Genomic DNA, 20,960 nt, shown 5'->3' with positions numbered 1-20,960 from the left:
GAGGGGGCGAGCCAGGGAACACAGCTGGAGGGTCAGGTTTGCCTTTGTTGGGTGGCAAATAGTGCTTTAGATGTCATGTTTTAATTCATCCTTTTTGGCTTTTATTCATTATCTCTGTCCCTAAACTTAGTTTTGGAGGGGTCTCCATGCTCAGCACGTCCCACTGGAGCACAGACTGTGTTCATTTGTCTCTCTCTTCACTCCAAGTGCAGCTTTTGAGTCCTTTTTCCCACAGATTCCCAGCCAGTGCATGACCTGTGTGAAGTTCCAGGCGTTCAGGGAGCACATAGTTGGGAAAACAGCTCCTGTCCCTATCAAAGTGTACGACTACTACGAGCCAGGTGGGTGCCTGTCCCCTTTGGTCCCTGCCAGCCTTGGGGCTCCAGGGACAGGCTCAGCCTTGGAGCTCCAGGAGCCAGGCTCAGCCTTGGAGCTCCAGGAACCAGGCTCCGCCTTTAAGCTCCAGATGCCAAGCTCAGCCTTGGAGCTGCAGTGGCCAAGCTCAGCCTTGGAGCTGCAGGGGCCAAGCTCAGCCTTGGAGCTGCAGGGGCCAAGCTCAGCCTTGGAGCGGCAGGGGCCAAGCTCAGCCTTGGAGCTGCAGGGGCCAAGCTCAGCCTTGGAGCGGCAGGGGCCAAGCTCAGCTGTGGATTTTCCTTCTTGCTGCCCTGCAGCTTTTGAAGCGACTCGTTTCTACAACGTGAGCGAGAATAGTCCCTTGGCTCGGGAGCTTTGTGATGGCCCAACCTGCAACGAGGTGGAGAGCTCAGCCAGCCATTGGGTTGGTAAGTTCTGCCAAAGCTACACAGACCTTCTGGAAATGATCAGAGATTGAAATTATGTCAGGAAAAATGCCTGCTCTCTGTGTTTGGAGAAGTTTTACAGAGATTTGTGGGGTTCATCCCTTGAACTGGTGACACCCAAGCAAAGAAATTCTGCTCCTCAGGCACCAAAGCAACTGATTTGCTTCAGGGGCAACTGGTCTTTGGTTCTGGAGGAACCTGCACCAGGAGATGTGTCAGTAAACAAAAAGGAAAAAGCTCTATAATGGGCAGTTTGGTTTTCTTTCTCTAAAACACCTTGTGATATTGCCCACAATTAACTGCAAGAAGATTGAGCAATTTCATGCATCAGTGAGAGGAATAACTCAGTTCCAGAAACTCAGTTCCTTTCTGTGCTCCATGGCAAACAAAACAGTTGCTTTTCCCCAAGCCTGGAAGCTGTTCAGAATGGCTGCTTCAGAAAGGCAACTTTATTCCCAGAACTTTGTAAACTCCTCTGAGACAATCTAAGGAATTGTGCTGGTTTAAAGGTAAACGGCATGAGAAATGAACTTACCACAAGAGATTATAAGTCAGAGTTAAAATTTAATAACAATATTACAATAAATGCAATGTCACAAAGAGAAAATGGTTTTAACCCCCAAACCCCAGCAGTACAACCCACCCCCCTGGGGCACAAACACAGTGGGGTTTGGTGGCCCCTGTGCTGAGCCCCACGTGGTTCCCCCAAGCCCAAAGTAAAAAGAAGGGAAAAACCTGTTGGTGCAGATGATGCCACAGTCTGGTGGAGAGTGGTGGTCTCCTCCTGTCCAGGTTCTGCTCCTCCTCTGGATCTCAAGAGTGGTTCCCCAAGTCCCCAAACTCCAAGATTCTCTCCCCTCAGGTTTGGGTGGGAGCCCCCAGTCCCTCCCCCAGGGCAGGGAGTTCCACACTGGGGGATCTGACTCTGGGATTCAGGGGGGATTTTGGAATCCTTGCTGGCCCATGAGCAGAGCTGAGCCCTCAGGTGGGTGTGGAGGTACCAAGGACTCCCTGCAGGGCAGTTCTCCCAGCTCCTCTGCCAGGCTTCTTTCCCAGCCAGCTCCCAGCCTGAGGGGTCAGGTGTGTCCTGGGCAGCTGCTGCCAATGGGCCCTTGGGAACAGTTCCTGGGAAATGGTCCAGAGGGTTTAGAATGCACAGCTTTGGTCATGCCCACACAGGGATAAACTAGTCCCACCTGCTGAACTGGGACAGGAATTCAACACCAAATTGCCATCAGTGAAATGTTTCTATCCCATCTCCCCCTTCCCTGTGCCACACACCACTCTTGCTCTGACTGTTTTTGTTTGCTCCCCAGGCTTTGTTCACTCTGGGCCCTGCCCCAGCCCCTTTGGGTGCCGGGAGGAGGAGCCCCTGGAGCCGTGTCTGTGCTCGCGGGACTGTGGCTACGACGGCGAGCCCATGTGCGGCTCAGACGGGCACATCTACCCCAACCACTGCCAGATGGAGGTGGCCTCGTGCAGGAACAACACCAGCATAGAGCAGATGCCCATGGCTCAGTGTTCTGCCTGTAGGTTTCCTTCAATTCCCCCTTTTTTTTTGTGATCCAGTGTCTTGGGCTGAGCTGGCAAAATGCCAACTGCCCAATACAGAGTGTCAGTCTCCTTTCCCCCTTGCACTGAGAGAAGGGAGAAAGGAAAAAAATTGGAAACTCAAAACAGTTTAAACTTAACCTAACAATGTATATTTATACAGAAAAGAGAAAATTAAATGAAAACTACAATATAACACACACTTACCGAAGTTAGATATAACAATTTTCTACTTCCCACCAAAACCAGGTATCATTACTTTAGATTCATAAAGCACCCCAAAGGACACCCAGCAAAGAACAGAAGGAATGACAATAAAATATTTCTACTTCCCTCAACTAAAACAAAATGGGAAGTAGCAGTGGCAGCAGCCAAGGCCCAGCACAGCAGGACAGCAGCAGCATGTCCTGTCTCCACTGCAGTCATGATGGAACTGAGAGAACACTCCTCTTCCAGCTTTTATATCTCAGGTTTGCATCATCTGGTGTGAAATATTTCTTTGGTTACTTAAGTCAGGTGATACCTGTCTCTCTTAATCTACGCGGATTCTCTGAGCCTGCTAAACTGAGGCCCAGCTAAAACTAAAGCCCAAACTAACACATCCAGGTGCTGCAAATCCCCATCTAAGCGAGTGATAACAGGGAAAGGAGAATTCAAAACTCAAATTCCTCTGTTACTTTGTTACTCCAACACTACAGAGGATTAAATTAGAAGAGCAGCTGCTGCTCAGCATGAAAAAACTGCCTTGCCCTTCTCATGAGCACATATTTTACCAATCACAAGGTATTTCAGAGAAAACCAGTGATACTGTTTGATCTGAAGTGAATAATCCCAGATAAGAATCCAATCCATGGAATGTAATGGACATTCTGCATGGCCTTTCCAGGTGTGCAGGAGCTCAGGGAACTGACTCTGCCACCTCTGGAAATGCAGACATTTCCTAGAGAAACACTAGCTAATGTTATGACCAATGAGTTATTTTTCGTTTTGATTTCAGCCAAGAATTTGCCAGAAGAAAGGGAGAGCCACTCCCACCCAGCTGAGCAGCCCAGTGTCCCCCAGACCCCAGCAGGTAAAGCCTTTCATTTATCCAAGACCTTTCCTTTAGCAAGGTTAAAACTTGTCCTACCCCTGTATAAAGCACATGTGGCTCTCAAACACATTGTAAGTAAAGATGCTGAATTTCTTCATCTTATAGAAGAGACAGAATATTCAGAAATCAGGAAATAAATAAAGAGGTCAAGGAAATTGTGGATGAGAACTATTCAACAAGAGACAGCTGTTGTGGTCCTTTTCCTTTCAGGACATCTTGCAGGAAATCTGCTTAGTTCAGCACATGCAGGATTTAGATAATTGTTCATAGGAGGGGGCAAGTGACCCCCCCTCCCCTTTTCCCAGCCTTGGTATGTTTGAACAACACACTCTGTGATCTTTTCTTCCCCTGTTGAGCTGGAAAGATCACATATGAAACCAGGTAAAGTGTTCCAACAAACAACTGCACAGGACGTGACAATGGCCCAAAGTGCCCCAAGAACCAGAATTCAGGTGGATTAACTTTGTCCCTGCAATTCTGGGCAAAAGTGGAGCTGGCAGTCCTGATTCTCTCAGAGCTGCTGCTTGGAATAAAGGGCCTTAGTGAGCAAAAATGTTAAGGTCAGTAGATGGAGTAGCCAGGAATTTGGCTGCTCATTTTATTTGGTGCTTATGTTCATACACTTTTTTCTAAGACTCATGTCGAACTTGCTCATGGCTCACAATAAATCTCACCAAGAAGCTGTGGAGGGTCAATAGAATAGCTTGTTTCATGCTGTTTCTAGTAAATAAACTGGACTAGATTTTTCCTGGCTGCTTTCCACTCATTAATTTTCCCCTGGCCTCCAACTCTTCTCACAAATGGGTAAAACAAGTTAATTCTTCCAGAGGAGTCTCTGCCTTCTCATGTCCCTCTTGTGCACAAAACTCAGGGCAGAACAAATCCAGGGTGAGACATCAGCCTGTTCTCTGCTTCTGAACAGCAGCTGATGGACATTTTGCTTATAAAGCATAAAAACATGGGGAATATTTCATCATGACTGGTTCTGTAAGTCATTCAGTTGTGGTGTTCAGTGAATGTCCTGTTTTCCCTCCCTTTTTTACTGGGCTTATTGTCAATCTCTCTCATCTCTCTCTCTGTCTGAGATTGCTGTTGGGATAACTGAGATGAGTGCTTGTTGCCCTTCCCAAACCAGCCTGGAATCTCTGCACTGTGAGCCCTGGAAAGCAGCATTCCCAAACTGCTCCATAGGGCATTGCTGGAATGTGAGTCCCTGCCCAGTGTTTTGCTGCTGCTTTACAAAACGAGGCTGCAATTACATTATTTTGAAATGAAAATTTGATAGGGAAAATATGGTTACCTGGGGCGGGGAGGGGGTGGGTAGTGCACAGTTGAGAACAGAATTTCTCTGAAATAATCTGAATTAAAGCGGAGTGGACAGAGGAAGAATTGGCTCAGGAGGGGAAATTCTGATTCCTGTGTGTGTGGCATTTGTTATGCAGATCTCAGATGAACAAACCTGAGTGCCAGGAGGATGTTTGCCATGGCACAAGCACTTGGCTGTGTCCTGGGGGCAGCCCCTGCCCCGAGCTGGGACAGTGATTTGCAGAATAAAGGCTCTCTATCCTATAAGGTTCTACAGAGGGACGTTTATTCAAGGCCTAGGTGCAGGGAGGGGGATGGCTCCTACAAAAACATTCACACCTGGTCGAGTTAACAACTTGTTTATATGCAAATCAGTTATTCATTATTTCTTCATGGATAAACATTATTTTCTTAGAAAAGGCAGGTTATTATAATGAGTCCTAAGAACTGATTTCCATCCTCTCCGCCCCCCATGCACCTCCTTCTTTCCTCCTGGGAATTAGGGGTGAGGGGCTCTGGTTGTCTTTGGGGATGAAGTTTGGGGTCTTCTTCATGTGTCTTTTTCACCTTTGGCTCCAAACTGCGACAAACTGGATCTGTTGGCAACTATAACTGGTCTAATTGGTGAATTTCGCTAATTATCCTGTTCTTTTAACATCTTCTGATTTATCTTTGTTTCATGTGGTGTCCAGTCTCTTTTAATTAGCACAAGAAATCCCTAAGGCCCCTTAGTATAGAAGCTTCAAGGACAGGTCCTACACATCTGTCCTTTATGATTTTTGTCATATGCTGAGCTACTTTATATAAAGTGATTTTTATAATAACTATTAAGCAAATTCTATGATAGATGTATCGATTACATTATCGATTAATGTTATTACATTATCAATCAATAAGGTTAAGTCCCTCCAATCAACGGAGCATTCCAAAGCCAACCCGCCTCAACCCTGCACCAGAAAAAGTGCCCAGTGTGGGATTCCATTAATCCCTGGGGCTCCTTGTGGGTCAGGAGCACAGGGTGGGAATCAAAGGGGCTCGGCCTGGGGAATCCCTCCCGCACACAGGACAGGGACCACCGTGCTTGATGACACCAAGTTGGGAGGGAGTGTCGACATGCTGGAAGGCAGGAGGACTCTGCAGAGGGATCTGGATAGACTTGAGAGATGGGCTGATTGCAATGGGATGAAGTTCAGCAAGACCAAGTGCCAGGTCCTGCTCTTTGGCCACAACAACCCCCTGCACCCTCTGGTGATCTCCTCCTGTCCAGGTTCTGCTCCTCCTCTGGATCTCAAGAGTGGTTCCCTGAGGTCTTCAAGCCCCAAGATTCTCTCCCCTCAGGTGCAGGTGGGAGCCCCCAGTCCCTCCCCCAGGGCAGGGAGTTCCACACTGGGGGTTCTGACTCTGGGAGTCAGGGGGGATTTTGGAATCCTTGCTGGCCCATGAGCAGAGCTGAGCCCTCAGGTGGGTGTGGAGGTGCCAAGGACTCCCTGCAGGGCAGTTCTCCCAGCTCCTCTGCCAGGCTTCTTTCCCAGCCAGCTCCCAGCCTGAGGGGTCAGGTGTGCCCTGGGCAGCTGCTGCCAATGGGCCATTGCAACAGTTCCTGGGAAATGGCCCAAAGGGTTTAGAATGCACAGCTTTGGTCATGCCCACACAGGGATAAACTGGTCCCAGCTTGCTGAACTGGGACAATTTGCCATCAGGCTCAGGGGATGTTTTTAACCTGGGGCTCATGCCCGTGTTGCCCAGCAGTGGGCACTGCTTTGGGCTCCCTCTGGTGCACACAGCTCAGTGAATTGCCACACACACCAGTGGGTTTGGTAGGATAAACCCCGGCTGTGGAGTGATGTTGTTCAAGGTGAGCCGTTGGACAGAGATGTTCCTGAAAAATCAGGGGTGAAGAGCTTCTTGCAGAGCTTCTTGCAGCACCCAGCTCTTGTCAGAGCATTTCAAAATGCCTTTCCAAAGTGCAGTGAGGCAGAATGAGCTGAGGTTTGATTTGGAAACTGCAGCCTTTCTTGGACAGATGGGTGGACCCTCTTTGCATCTGTAGATCCTCTTGGCTGGGAGCAAAGTGTGGAGAGTGACAGGACTCGGCTGGAGCTGCTTCTGTCTGAGTGCCCTTCTCAGCTGTTCTTCCTCACTGAATTGCTGAGTCTCAAAGGGGTGGAACAGGATTTTAGGGAGCAATGTGGCCCCACCCCTGGCTCTCAGCACTGGGGCTGTGCTGGAGTCCCTTCACAGCCTGCTGGGGTCCCGTTGGTTTGGACTGAAAGGCCTGAGGCAGGACCTGACTTACTAATTGGAGTATCAGAATCTCAGTGCCTTTCTGGCTGTGGCTTTCCTGAGACCATTGTCACACTCACTGCAAAGATCTGTGTGGATTCTGGAGCCTCAGGGATCCTCAGGAGCTGTGACACCACCTCTCCCATGAGGTGGGCCTCTGGTTGCTTCCACAGATCTTTAACTCTCTCATGAAACTGCCTAAATCTTCTCTGCCAAAAGCATTGACTGTAGTGCCAAGGTGCAGATGTTGGAGGACAATCTGTGGGCAGCACAGTGATGTGATTCTCCATGGATTTGGTGGAAAAGCAATAGCCAGGTGTGGGCAGGAGCAGGCAGCTCCCCAGGCTCAGCTTTGCCCTGGCTTTGCCATTTGCTCTGCCCACGCATTTAGAAGGGGCAGCAGCTGGAATAAAATTCCAGGTGGAATTCTGATCCTTTTATTTGGTGGTGGTGCTATTTTTAAAAAAATTCAGTGCCATCACCAGCTCCAGCCAGGAGCACCAGTGTGAGCTCTGCTCCCAGGTAGAGCCATCCCAGCTCTGCCCCCTGGCCAGGGTGACATCCCCAGGGTCACACTGCTCTGTCAGGACTGACTGAACTGGCAAGGGGCCACTTCTCCTTTCACCCCATCCCTGCTCAGCCAACATTAGCCTCAGCACAGACATTTGGGGACGGGAGAGTCGTTTGTGTGTGGTAGGAAATGTTGGCCTTTGCTTTGAATCCAGCAGTGGATTCCTGTGAAGAGCCAGGCCTGTGATGTTGGGTCCATCCCTGGTGGGCAGCAATCAGCCATTCAGAACGAGCTCATCATCTGGCAGGTTCTCCCACAGAGAAGGCCAGGAAGGAGTGAACACAGAGCCTGACTCTGCCCTTGCTGGGGCTGAGCCCGTTGCTGGGAGGAACATGGGAAGATACTTCAGATACTTTATTCCTCGAGAACAAATATCTTCAAAGGCCTTGATGAGTGTTCTTCTCAAATAAAGCCAACTTTGGGGGTGGGGAACTTTTCCTGCCTGCCGTGACTGTTCCAGTGGTTGCCTTGGTTTGGATTGAGCAGCTTACACAGAGAGCAAGCAGGAGTCATGGACAGCTGGGCTGGCTCGAGGAGCAGGGTGGAAACACAGACCTACTGCTGTTCGTAGAAGTTTTGTCTTGCAGTTCTTCCCTCTGCACAGTGGGCAGTCACCCACCACAGCCTGTTTTATGAGCTGTGAGAGTGCCCTGCCAGTGCCTCAGTATGGACTGGAGGGAATGGGAGGAGAAGAAATACCTGCAGCTGCCTCTGATGTCTGTCCCTGCCCTAAAGGAGGGAGTTTCAGAGGTGTGAGCTCTGCTGGTGCAGAGGTTCCTCAGCTACTGCTCCTTCAGGTTCAGGACTGGCTCTCGTGTGGCTTCATGGTCTCTCCTGCTGAAAACCTCATCCTTGTTGTGCTGGAAAGGCCTTTGGCTTCTTTCACTGCTCCTTTTCAGGGCATGCATCAAGTGAGCTGCTCCCCCACCCTGTGCCCTCCAGCTCTGCCCCTTGGGCTGTGAAAGGCTGTTTAGGAGAGGGCCCTCGTGTCCGCAGGGATTTGGCTCTCCCTGCCTCAGGCTTGGAGCTGCTCAGAGGAGAGATGGACCTGCAGAGTGCAGAGTAACTGGCTGTGGCACCTGCCCTTGGCAGGAGACACTTCCCTTGTGTGCAGACCTCAGTTGGCTGGGCCAAATTTCAGCACTCTGCTAAAGGGTCCTGCCCTTTGGCCACAACAACCCCTGCAGCGCTCCAGGCTGGGCACAGAGTGGCTGGAGAGCAGCCAGGCAGAAAGGGACCTGGGGGGACTGAGGGACAGGAAGCTCAGCATGAGCCAACAGTGGGCCCAGGTGGCCAAGAAGGCCAAGGGGATCCTGTCCTGTAACAAAAATAGCGTGGCCAGCAGGCCCAGGGCAGTGACCCTTCCCCTGGACTCTGCCTTGGGGAGGCCACACCTTGAGTGTTGTGTTCAGTTCTGGGCCCCTCAGTTCAGAAAAGAGATTGAGGTGCTGGAGCGGGGCCAGAGAAGAGCAACGAGGCTGGAGAAGGGACTGGAGCACAAGTGCTGTGGGGAGAGGCTGAGGGAGCTGGGGGTGTTTAGCCTGGAGAAGAGGAGGCTCAGAGGTGACCTCAGCACTGTCTGGAACTGCCTGAAGGGAAGTTCTGGCCAGGTGGGGGTTGGTCTCTTCTCGCAGGCACTCAGCAATAGGACAAGGGGGCACGATGGGCTCAAGCTCTGCCAGGGGAAATTGAAGTTGGAGATCAGAAAGAAATTCCTTCCAGAGAGAGTGCTCAGGCATTGGAATGGGCTGCCCAGAGAGGGGGTGGATTCCCCATCCCTGGAGATTTTTAACCTGAGCTTGGTCGTGGCACTGAGTGCCATGATCTGGTAAAGGGACTGGAGTTGGACCAAGGGTTGGACTTGATGATCTCAGAGGTCTTTTCCAACCCAATCCATTCTGCGATTCTATGATTCTAACTCTGCACTAGAGGAGGAGACTTGGACTTCAGTTCAAATTACCTTGCCCTTTCCTCCCTCCCTTTTTTTCCCTTTCCCCTTTTCCCTTTTTCCCCACTGCCCAGGTCTCACACTGGGAAGTTGAAAATTCATTTTTTACAGCAGCTTTTCTCCTGAGCTTTGAGTCCAAGCAAATATGTGCAGGTGCCCTGACCCCTGTAGCCTCATCCCTCCCCTCTTCTGTCCTTCCTCTTCTCTGTGATGCAAAATGTGATGCAGAAATGCAGTTCTTTGGCTAAACCTGGACTCTGATTCCCTCCACAGATGAGGAGGGGCCCCCTCACCACACAGACCTGTCCTACTACTCCTATGAGTATGACCCTGACCCCTTCGCAGCAGAGCCCGACGTGTTCGAGGTGGTGGCAGAGCTGACAACGGGTAGCACCTTCAGGGAAGGAGGTGGCACCCAGGGAGAGGCACCCACGGCAGAATGGTGAGCCCAGAGAGGGTCATAAACCTGCTCTGAGGATTGTGCTGGTCCTGTCCTGGGTCAGGTGTGCTCAGATCCTCAAAAGGGGTGTTTTTATACCTCCCTCCTGATCAAGGAATCCCCAGGAATGGGATCCTGAAAAGCTTTGGGGCTCCCTCCCCAGCAGAACAACCTCCTAAGCTTCTCCCTGCCCAGCTAAGTGTTGTCTCACCAAGATACAGGAGTGATTTGTCTCCACTGTGTTCTCTTTTCAACAGAAATCTCTAATTTAAGCAACGAGAAGAGGCTCAGAATCAACTCCTGTACGAGTTTGTTCCTCCAGACCTGCTGCAGAACACAAACTGAATGATGAAATGATGACTACTCGTGGTGCCCCCAGAACTGTGGCTCTGCTGCCCCATGGGGTGGATCTGGAGCTCAAAGGGGGACACTCAGCCTGATTTTTCTGTCCATTTTCCTGCCTTTTGTGCATTCTCTTTGGAACCCTTCCAGTGATGGGAGACCAACATGCTGTGCCCTCTAGGTGAGAAAAACAGGGGCTGGAATTCCATCCTATAGAGCATTTCCAAGTGTTTTCTCTGCTGTCAGGATATACTGCAAATGCCATTTCCCAGCTCCATTTAGAAGCTAAGTCCAGGCCTTGTGCTTAGCTGAACTGCTGTTTGAGGAAAGATGGCTGAGAAGGTTTTGCTCAAATTATAATAAAAATCAGTGTGTTTTGCTAATTACGACATAGCAGGAGGCTAATCATCTCCCCCAGCCCTCAAGTCTACTGCACTCCTAGGAGAGACACTGCCCTGTGGCTCCAGGTCCAGGGAAGCTGTTGGGAAGCTGATTTTATGGGAGAAAACTGGAATCCACTGCCAGGGCTGGAAGGTTTTGTGTCTGCCTTATGCCTGCAGGGCTCAGGTGGGAGTTTTGCAGCTCCAGCAGTGACCAGGATCAGGTGGGGGCGCCCTCTTTGTGTTGCACTACGTGCTGCCAGGGGCTGCCTGCAGCCTCCTCAGCCCCTTCCTCCTCAACCCTGGCATGAAAATGAAGCTGAGCAAGGCACAGTCCTTTTAAATGTTTGCCTGACTTCACCAATCCCTTCTGTTCTGCTCCCACTGGGATCCAGCACAGTGGTGGTTCTGCTCTGCTGGGCACTGCCAACGCCTGGGGGCACAGCCTGCACTCCCTCAGTCTGACCTGCCCCAAGCAAAGTGGCTAAACTAAAAACAAAAGCTTTGTGTTTCCAAAAGTGCAGGAGCCAAGATTTTTCAGCTTCCCTCCCTGCCTGGAGCAGCATTGTCCTCTCTGGAGGAGTTACATGCAACTGCCTCTTGCAAAATAGTGTTAAATGTTTTATCTTCCCACTTCTATTGTTACCAGGACCCAGAGCAGGGTGGAAACTCCTCTTGAGGGTGTTTATTGGTGAATGGAAAGAGAAAAAAGCTCAGCTCCATTCATTTTTAGGGCTTGTTTACACAGGAACCATGACAAGAATATATCCCAGTATAGACATTCCATTCCAGAAGAAAGGCAATTTTATTCCAGAAAAATGTCCACATGGGGACAAACCAGGAGGTATCCCAGGGGTTGGGCATGTGGAGTTTCCAGTCCTTTTTGTCTGGGGCCAGACATTTGCAGAATGCAGTTGACATGATGAAGGTCTGCGTCTGGAAGTTCCCAGAAATCTCAGAGCTGCTTTGGTGGGAAGTTTTCCAGCCTTTCCTTGTGGCTGTTCTGAGCTCTGCCCACAGGAACTCACTGTGGCTGTGCCCTCAGTGCCCACTGATGCCCTCTGAGGGCTCTGCCACGTGTGCTGCCAGGCAGGGCCAGAGCTGTGTCTGCACTGGCAGCTGCATTCCTGCCTGGCAGGTAAATAAACACCTTGCAGCTGAATTCCATGTCCTGGCAGCAGCTGCCTGGCAGACACTGCCTATTGTGTACACACACAGGGCTGAGTCAGTATTTACCCCCTTCGTGAATAACAGACCTATTGTGAGCTGCAACAGGACTTTTCCCCCCTTTTCTAACTCTCAAAGCTGCACAATACAAACCCTGCTCTTTGCTGGGTCAGGTGGGGTGAGTGTGGGAGAAGGAGACAGTCACCCTGCTGATGTGTGTGAGATGGAATTCTTCCACCTCCTGTCCTCAGTCCCTTTCTGGCTTGACTTTCCTGCTCTCATCCATTGTATATTTTTGTATAGCCACTGAGAGATATTTGAAATTATTTTCTGCTGTTTGGTCCTCTCACAGGCCTTGGGCACTCAGACATCCCCCTGGGGATGAGGAGGTGACAGTGGGGACTTTCAGCCAAGTATTGAACATAACTTTCTTCACTTTCCTCAGGCTCTGGTACACGAAATGTCTTAATTCCAGATTCAGGCATCTCCCTACTGTTGCCAGGTAAATAATTCCTGCTGGTGGTGCCAGCCTGTCAGTCTGAGGGGTCTGTGTGTGCCAGTGCACTCACCTGCCCTCACCTGCTTGAGGCAGAGGGGTCTTGCTTCTGTTTTACAAGTCAAAGTACAGCCAGAGAGACCTGGACCCTCAGAAGGCCAAGGCAGAGCAGCCTCAGTGTCCTCAGAGCAGGCAGAGCAGGAGGTGCTGGGACAGGATTTCTGGCTCCTGCCTTCACCCTCAGTGCTCCTTCCCAGCTTTGGCACTTCCAGGGCAAGCACTGACCCATCTGCTCTTGGCAGCCTCTGTCTCCCCCCACCATTGACACACCAAACCAGCTCCTTTCGGTATTTAAACAAAGTAATTTTACTTAAGGAATTGCATAAAGGAACCTGCAGTTGCACTGTTGTGGTTGCTTTTCCCCCCATCACAAGGGTAAAGGAGCAGGTCTTGGCTTTCTTCCCCACCCCTGATGGTCCCTCTGTCCAGAGCCTTCCCCAGTCCCACATTTGCTGTTCACGTTTCTTGTAATCATCAATTCTTATCTAGAAAAAACCCTAATCCTCCATTCTTCCACACCCTACTGGGAATAAGGAACTCCTCAGGCCTGTGGTCCTGAGCCCATGGGCAGGGCACAGTTCTCTTTCTGGAGCTCATCAGTCCCACTCCTGTCCCTGAGAGCACAGGACCCTCAGCAACCAGAACCCACTTTGTGCACATCAGCCACTCACAGTCTGGAGACAAGGATTGATTTTATTTCTTTTTTTTTCACCAAGGAAAAGCCCAACTGGGTGCTGGAAAGCCAAAGCCAGTAAGGCCAGTAGGTTGTTTCTGGCTCAGAGATTCTTCTTTCCTTTTCCTGATGGTCCCTCATTGCAAAAGGAGAAAGTGCCAGTGAGTTTATAAGACACAGAAAATGCTTCTTCCATGGAGTTGTGTTACTGAATAGCTGCAGCAGTGCTAGTTATCAGTGATTGATGCTTGCAATCCTTTCAAGGAGAGTAATATTTATATATTTGTAACTGTACATTATGCAGAGTAATCATTACCATGGTATTTATTTTAAAGCAATAGTTCTTGTTCTTTCTTGTCCTAGTGTTTTGGTCTTGCCTCTTTCCCTCCTCCCTCCTCAGCCTCAGTAGAAAACAAATACCAGAAGAAGGTTCAGCTTGCTTGGAGAGCATCATTGACACACCAGCACTTCCTTTGCTGACTGTTGGCATTTAATGCACAATAATCTGATTTTCATTATTGTGAGTTGAGCAACTATTTAGGAAACCTCAGTAAGGCTGGATTTGGGTTTCTTTTAGTACCTGCTCTTTCTGAGTGGCCACAGCCCTGAGTGCACCAGGCTCCTGGGTCAGCACCTGCTGCATCCCCTGCACCTGGAGCCTGGCTCTGGTTCCTCACCTGCCCTTTGCCCCCCACACACAGGTACAAGCAAACAGCGCTCTGACCAGTTTTGTTTTGTTCACACCAATCTTAGCAAGTCTGAGTCCAGAAAAGTGTTTGGTTTAGATTCTGATAAATATTTTATTAAAAACTGATTTTAAGATAACCTTGTATGCCTCTTCTTATTCACGCTGCTGAGTCTGTACCAGGAAAACCAAAGAATTCAGGAACTCTGAGGAGGTTTATTCATTTTCTCCCTTGCTGCTGCCTGGGCTGTGCCCCAGTTGTGTCTGAGAGATGAGTTGGCTTCACTTTGGTGAATTTGGCAAATTTGCAACAGGTTCCAATAAGCAACAACCTGGGCACCTCTTTCAGCTTTTGGTTGTGAGTGTCCTTACATAAGGGAAGTGTGGAGACCTAGAGCAAGGGTTGGCTCAATTCCTACTTTGATATTTCCCTTCAAGAGATACAATTTTTTTAAAATCCATTAATACAATCTTTGCCCCAGAGAAATGAGGGATGCCAAGGGTTATTTGCAAACACGGGGTGAGTGAATGGGATTTTTACACTTGTTCCCAACAACGAGCAGACATTGCTGTGAGGGTTATGGGTCAAGCCAAGGGTGTCTGCTAGAAAAGCCAGTGCTCTGCATTCCCTGGCTGTGCTCTGCATTCCCTGGCTGTGCTCTGCATTCAGGCCAGGAAAGACTATCTTTGAAACATTTAGGGATTTGGTTTTGCAGTTCCTGGGCTTTTTCAGTTTTAGGCGAAGGCAATACTTGTTTAAGGAACAGGAGCAGAGCTGGAAGGCAAGGCTGGGACAACCAGCCCCAGGTGTGTCAGTAGGAACACCCCTGGGCTCACCTGGCCAGGTGAGATGTTGCAGTGCCCCAGGAGCTGATGTGTGTGCTCAGCACTCAGCTCCTTGCCTTGCAGAGCATCCCACAGGTTTGCTCAGCCTTGGCTGTGCACTCAGCAGAAAGGACCTGGTTCCTGGGGATTGCCACTCTGCTCTGCATGAAACAACTGAGATGAGCTCCATTGGTTAAAACTTGGTTGTAATGCCAAGGTCATGGGTTCAATCCCCTCTGTAAGCCACTGACTTAAGAGTTGGACTCGATGATCCTTGTGGGTCCCTTCCAACTCAGCCTGTGAAACCTGTGGAATTCCAGCGTTGTCCCCATCCCATCCCATCCCCACGTGTGCTGGGAATGCCCTGCAGAGCCACGTTTGGACTCACACCACGGAGAGCTTGGAGCGAGGGAGCGTTTCCTTGGAGGTCTTCAGGGAAGCGCCATTCCCTTTGCCGCTCCCGCACAACCTTTTCCTCACCTTCTCCCTGAAATCCTCGGACACGTAGTAGTACACGAAGGGGTCGGCGCAGCTGTTGCAGGCGCTGACGGCGAGGCTGAGCATGTAGGCGCTGTAGAGCTCCCCGCGCAGGCTGGAGCAGGAGCTGGAGTAGTGAACCAGCAGCAGGACGTTGCTGGGCGCGTAGAAAGCCACGAGGGTGACCACGACGAGCGCCGTGAGCTGCGCGGAGTGCGCGTAGCGCTGCCCCGAGCGCAGCAGGACGCGCAGCGCGGCCCCCGCGCTCAGCAGCACCAGCAGCAGCGGCAGCGCGAACGCGCCCCCGATCAGGCACAAGAAGTAGTAGAAATAAAATCCGTCGTCGTCGCGCCTGGGCAGCACGTCGTGGCACAGCGTGAGGCCGGCCCCAAGCAGGGGGTAGGATTGCTGCTGCAGCACCAGCGGCAGCGCCAGCACCGCCGAGCACAGCCAGACCCCTCCGCAGGTGCGGGAGGCGAGAGTGGCGGTGCGGAAGGAGCGCGACTGGAAGGGATGCGCCACCGCCAGGTAGCGGTCCACGCTGATGCAGGTGAGCAGCAGCACCGAGCAGTACATGTTGCCGTAGAAGAACGCCGTGGTGAGCCGGCACAGCCCCTCCCCGAAGGGCCAGTTGTTGCCCAGCAAATAATAGGAGATCTTGAAGGGCAGCACCAGCACGAGCAGCAGGTCTGCCGTGGCCAGGTTGAGGAGGAACACGGTGGAGGGGAGCCGCTCTGCCCGGGTAGCCAGCACCCAGAGCGCCAGTGCGTTGGAGGGCAGCCCCACCAGGAACACGAGGCTGTAGAGGGCGGGGATGAGGCACACGGTGATGGCACTGCCCAGCCGGGCACGCGTGGCCGCGGGGACCAGCAGGTACGTGACGTTGTTGACGGTGGCCTTTTCCCCAGGGATGGCTCGGGGGCACGGCGTGCTCTGCGGTGTTCTGTCCTGGTCGCTGGTGCTGTTCTGAGAATAATCTGTGGGGCAGGACAGCCTGTTACTCACTCACCTGGTGCCTTAAGATCCTTAAGATCCATGGTATGTAGATTTTTTAATATAGCTTTTAACACTTTATAATAGTGGTAACTAATCACCCTTTGTGCCAGATTCTTACAATACTGTTTAATGTTCTTCAAGGATTTCAATTTTAGCAAGAACATCGAGTTTGTATCAACGTACCTGGAAAACACACCAGGCACTTTGTTTGATACAACTCTGGTCAAAGTTATTCAGAAGGCCCAGAAACCTGGAAATGATTTCAAGCAGGACAGAAGATGCTGACAAAGATGAGTCTTTGTGACCCTTGACTCAGTTTTGGGAGGTGTGACTGAGTGAGGGTCAGGGGGGTGGACAGTTTTGGGAAGTGAGTGTAACAGATAATGTAATGTTAAATATTATAATCTAAAACTGTGTTGCGGTGTCTGGAACTGGGAGTATTCTGGGAATGCTGCTGTGTGATGGCACAGGAAACTGGTGACAGACTGAGGAGTGCAGGAGTCACTCCCCAACAACCTCTCTGAGAATGGACCCAGTTCTTTCACCTCCTGGTTTCCCACAGCTCCTGAGTGACTGTGCTGCTGTGCAGCCATCAGCAGGCCTGGCAGGCCAGAGAGCAGTTCCTCTGCCCAGCTCTCACAGGAATCTGAAAGTCTGGAGCCGTTCCAGTGTCGAGTCATGGCTAAGGGAGTTTAAATTTGGCTTTCAAGTGCTCTGTTTTACTGCTCTATTTTTTCTTTCTCCTTTCTTCCACCCCAGCTCCTTTCTCTGCCATATCACCTCTATCACCTCTGTCACCTTTGTCACCTCCTGCTTCAGAGATCACTCAGCATGTGCTCCCACTGAAAAATGGATTCTCAGGGATCTTTTAAAGTATAAATACCCAGTACTTTAAGAAGCAGCAACTCTTCACCCAAAGGCTCACACTCACCATCGTAGTCCTGAGAGGCCACACAGAGCGCCCAGAGGGCAGAGCACAGCAGAAGCCTCCCAAGGGTGCCCATCCTGGTGCAGGATCCAGTGCCCCACGGCAGCGCCGAGGTTGGGCAGGAGCAGCCGCCGCCGAGGCCCTTCCTGCGCGTTTCCCTCTGTCAGCTCTTCCCTCACGGAGCAATGGGCTGATCCCAGGAAGGATGAGACTGTCAGAGCCTGTGCTGCCCAAGCAGACACAGCCCAGCGTCAGAGGGGGACAGGGAGGGGCATCAGGACCCACATCCAGAACGTGCCAGGGCTGTCCTTCAGCGTCAGAGCCCGACATGGCTCAAGTGACTCACTTGGGTCTCCTTCCTGCTCTGGGATATTCCTGGAAATAAAAAATGTGGTCAGACTTCAGCTTGTAAACTGAACCCACTCACCCCTGCCCATGGGAATGTCAAGCCTCCTTCTGCCACAGAGGCCCACGTGGCTCTGGGGGACACTCAAGGTCTTTTCCCACATGTTGGTTCCCAGTGTTTGGTCTTACAAACAGGAAGGTATCACAGATATCAGAGCTGAGGATCAGACAGACCTCCCAAGCTCCCAGGGATTTCAGGAGGCTCTTGTAAACTCGTGTTCTGGCAATTGAAGGTTTTTTGTGTTTTGGCAATTAAAGGTTTTTTGTGTTCTGGCAATTGAAGGTTTTCAGTGACAACTTTGCAGCCTCCAGACCAGGCTGGGCCCTTCAGAGATCTGCTCCTTTGTCTCTGCTCCTGCTCCCTGGCCAAACAGGGGATGAAGCTCCAGCACCTCCCTGATTGCACTGCAGAGGGTGATTAAAAGTTCTCTGTGTTGGAGCTGTTGCATTGGAAGAAACCAGCAGGAGCACCGTGACATACCCAGGGTAGGTGGCAGAACAAGGGAGACACTTGTGCTTCTGCTGATAAACCACACGAAAAGGGAGAGAGCTCCATCCAGCAGGAAAGGGGCCTGAGAAGGGCACAGGAAGTCCCTGCAGTGGGGCAGATAATGGTGAATTCCAGTCACTCCTGCCCCAGAAGAGCCTGTTTGCCCAGAGCTGTGCAGTCCCACCCTGGAGGGCTGAGCTCAGAGCATGGGCTCAGACCTGCTGGTTGTACCTGGAGGACAACTCAGATAACTCTGGGAGAGGCACTGGCAGGTGTTACCTGAGCCTTTAAGATCCTTTGCTGCCTGTTCCCCCCTTCTGTAACCCTTGAGTAAGTCCCTCCTCTGCCCTGCAGAGCAGCCCTGGGAAGCTCCCAAATCCTCTCCCATCCCCTGTGTGGGAGCCCAGTATGGCCCAGTGACCAAGAAGTGGATGGGCCAGTGGGACAATATCCCATGGCTGGAGAAGGTGCTGGTTTTTAGGCTCCTGCTCTCCAGTCCTTGCCTGGCTCTGCAAGGAAGGAAGGACAGGAGCTGGAGCCCAGCAGTAGGAACTGTAAATTTGGTTTGGCAACCTGAGGAGCAGCTCGTTTCTTTCTCCTCAGCTTATGAATGGCCTCTTCTGTGAAGGTTGCAAATCTGAACCTGGCTGCTGTTTGATGAGATTCTTCTGTTCCATGGAGAAAATGATCCTATTTCCTCTGCTTTCACCATATTCCCACATCCCTGTGCCGAGCATGTCGAGAGGTGGAGTTCCACTGGCAGCGAGAGAGAAGATGCAATGTTAGATGTTTTGCTTTTGTGATTCTCTCAGGATTTATGAACCATTACAGAATGACTCATGAGGCCACATATTTTCCATGCCTCAGCCAGGATCCTTTCCAAGCTTCGTATGCAAAAAATTAGCCATAATCAGGTTCAGATAGTGTGCAAATCACAGCCCTGCTTCCTATGGGCAGGTCTCTGGAGTGGAGCAGAGAGAGGTTACTCATTGCTGTAGCCTTCATTTTTCAGATGCTGTGTGATCTTTAGTGACTGCCTCAGATGCAGAACAGCTTGCCTGAAACTTCCAGTGCCAGAGATTTGTCACGGCTTGTTAACATCTCTTTAAATCGTGTGATCCCTGCCCTGTGGGGTAACAATTTGGTTTTCAAGTAATTCATTGTGCGATAGATCATCTCCTGGGAGCTGGCCCTCTTTTATTCCATGGCTCTGAACCCAGAAGATGTAATGCTGGAAAACGCGCTGGGATTTGAAAGCTCAGAGGAAGGGGGAGGACACCACCTGGCCTGGCCCCTTTATCTGTAGGGCTTGGAAGAGCAAACTGTGGTAGGCAAAGGATGAGGGCTCAGTTCCAGCAGCTCCAGAGGGTTCCTGAGCTGAAGGCAGCAGGTGAGAGGACAGAAATGTCAGGGCAGCCAATTCCTGCCCCAGGCAGGAGACATGAGAGGCGGCAGCTCTGCCTTGGCACCAGCAGCACGAGGCATTCCCACCCTTACGTTTTCCATGGATGCAGAGCTGGCTCTGCCTGTCCCAGCCCCTGGCTGAGCAGCATCTGAGCCCTCAGAGCCACAGAAACACCCCATGACTGCTGCAGTGGAGTGATGGTCCCTTGTCCAGCTCCCCCACACCAGAGTTGTCTCTGCATGTACAAGATGCCTTCACTCCCTGCACACTCCTCCTGACTGTCCCAACTCCTCCTCCTCACTATGTCAACTCTGCCATCACCCCGAGACTCCACAGCTCCAGGGAATCTCCCTGCCTGTCTCTGCTTGTCCCAACGCTCCTGCTCCACTGGGATCCCACTCAATCTCTTCCCTTGGCTATTCCATACATTCTCCTCACCACCTGCCAGCCTTACACTGGAGGAACTCTGGGGGAGACAGGATTTTTTCAGAACTATTCCTCTGCTTGCTCACAGTCTCTACTTCACAGTCACCAAATCCACAGGAAGACAGTTTTCCAGGAATATTTGAAGCTTATTAACATCAGTGCAACCCACTGAATGTTCTGGAATAGCTTCTTTTGGTACTTTCTCAGCAAGATAATGACACTGGGGCAGGAGCTGGCACAGCCATCATCATCATCATCATCTTCGTCATCATCATCTTCATCAATCATCTTCATCATCATCTCATCATCACCCCTTGCCAGCACCAGGTCTCAGAGGAGTCTCTTTGGATTCATTCTTTAGCATGGGTCTGGTTTGGAATTCCTAGACTTTAATTTGGTCTTTACCCTGGTAGAGCACACCTTTAGTTTCACCAAGGCTGTTATTTAGTTCTAACCCAGAGGAATCACTGAAGCATGAAATAAAACTCACCTCATGTTTGCACACACAGTTTTAGACTCTTTTGCTGGTTCACAGCCCTGACTTTCTTGTGCATCACTGATATGGAAAGGTTCAAAAAGTCCTGAAATATTAAATATTGAACTCAGGTACTCCCTTTAGCAATTCTGAATTCAATTGAGAAAACCACCTATTTTTATTCCATCCTGCAAACCTGAAGCTGAAGGTATTTTTAAGGTGTTTGTCATGGCCAAAGCTGTCCTTGTTGAGACCTCCAACTGCTCTTGGGTGATGTCACCTCTGGCCATCCCTCCCCTGGAGCAGAGGCAATGTCCCCTTTGTGGGAGGGCCAAGACCTCTGTGAGAACATTCGTGTAAAGTGGACTGTGTCCTCCGAGACCCCACCACCATCCTTTTAATCAAATTATTCCGTGCAATTCAGGCCTCAGAGGGTTGTTACTGGGAGAACAACAGTTTGTTTCCCTGAGGGCAGGGAAGGGGCTGCACAGAGAGCTGAGCTGCCTTTTGTTGTGGCAACGGAAGCGTTGGGGATGATGTCAAGGAAACTCCTATCAGCTCTGGGTCACATCACTGCAGCTTCATCTGCACAAACCCCCTGCTTCATTTGCTGTGCAGGGCTCCCAGGGAGCACAGCTCAACATGTTATTACCCAGGAATTCGGGGAGGTTGAGGGAAAGGTGGGTGGAGGGTTGTTTGCATGGCTGCAGTCGTGTTGCCTTAACCTGGACCAGATGTGC

The 20,960-nt window shown here is 50.8% G+C and overlaps 2 protein-coding genes across 2 annotated transcripts in view; one reads left to right on the top strand and one right to left on the bottom strand.

The window, feature by feature from the left end:
• CPAMD8 (C3 and PZP like alpha-2-macroglobulin domain containing 8) overlaps positions 1–13,927 on the top strand; it is a 62,936-nt gene extending 49,009 nt beyond the window's left edge. The window contains exons 38-43 of the mRNA XM_071578186.1: positions 236–341; positions 672–782; positions 2,117–2,329; positions 3,349–3,423; positions 9,825–9,993; positions 10,248–13,927. Of these exons, the coding sequence (XP_071434287.1) occupies positions 236–341; positions 672–782; positions 2,117–2,329; positions 3,349–3,423; positions 9,825–9,993; position 10,248 (675 nt within the window). The 3' untranslated portion in view covers positions 10,249–13,927. The remainder of the gene's footprint in view (positions 1–235; positions 342–671; positions 783–2,116; positions 2,330–3,348; positions 3,424–9,824; positions 9,994–10,247) is intronic.
• Positions 13,928–14,655: 728 nt separating this feature from the next.
• On the bottom strand, positions 14,656–17,227 carry F2RL3 (F2R like thrombin or trypsin receptor 3). The gene is made up of 2 exons (XM_071578187.1): positions 17,023–17,227; positions 14,656–16,072 (listed from the first exon to the last, which is right to left on the bottom strand). Exons 1-2 carry the CDS (start codon positions 17,093–17,095, stop codon positions 15,003–15,005), a joined length of 1,143 nt encoding a protein of 380 aa, XP_071434288.1. The 5' UTR covers positions 17,096–17,227; the 3' UTR covers positions 14,656–15,002.
• Positions 17,228–20,960: the final 3,733 nt, after the last annotated feature.

Source organism: Pithys albifrons, chromosome 27 (assembly GCF_047495875.1).
Source record: "Pithys albifrons albifrons isolate INPA30051 chromosome 27, PitAlb_v1, whole genome shotgun sequence".
In the NCBI taxonomy this organism is placed as follows: Eukaryota; Metazoa; Chordata; class Aves; order Passeriformes; family Thamnophilidae; genus Pithys; species Pithys albifrons.
This window is presented reverse-complemented; position numbering and strand designations above follow the sequence as displayed.

What these genes read in the sequence shown, in the direction of transcription:
- F2RL3 (XM_071578187.1), bottom strand. Translation starts at nt 17,095, where the DNA reads ATGGGCACCCTTGGGAGGCTTCTGCTGTGCTCTGCCCTCTGGGCGCTC. An exon ending in GGCCTCTCAGGACTACGATG is followed by an intron (nt 16,073 to 17,022) that starts GTGAGTGTGAGC and finishes CCTGCCCCACAG; the next exon opens with ATTATTCTCAGAACAGCACC.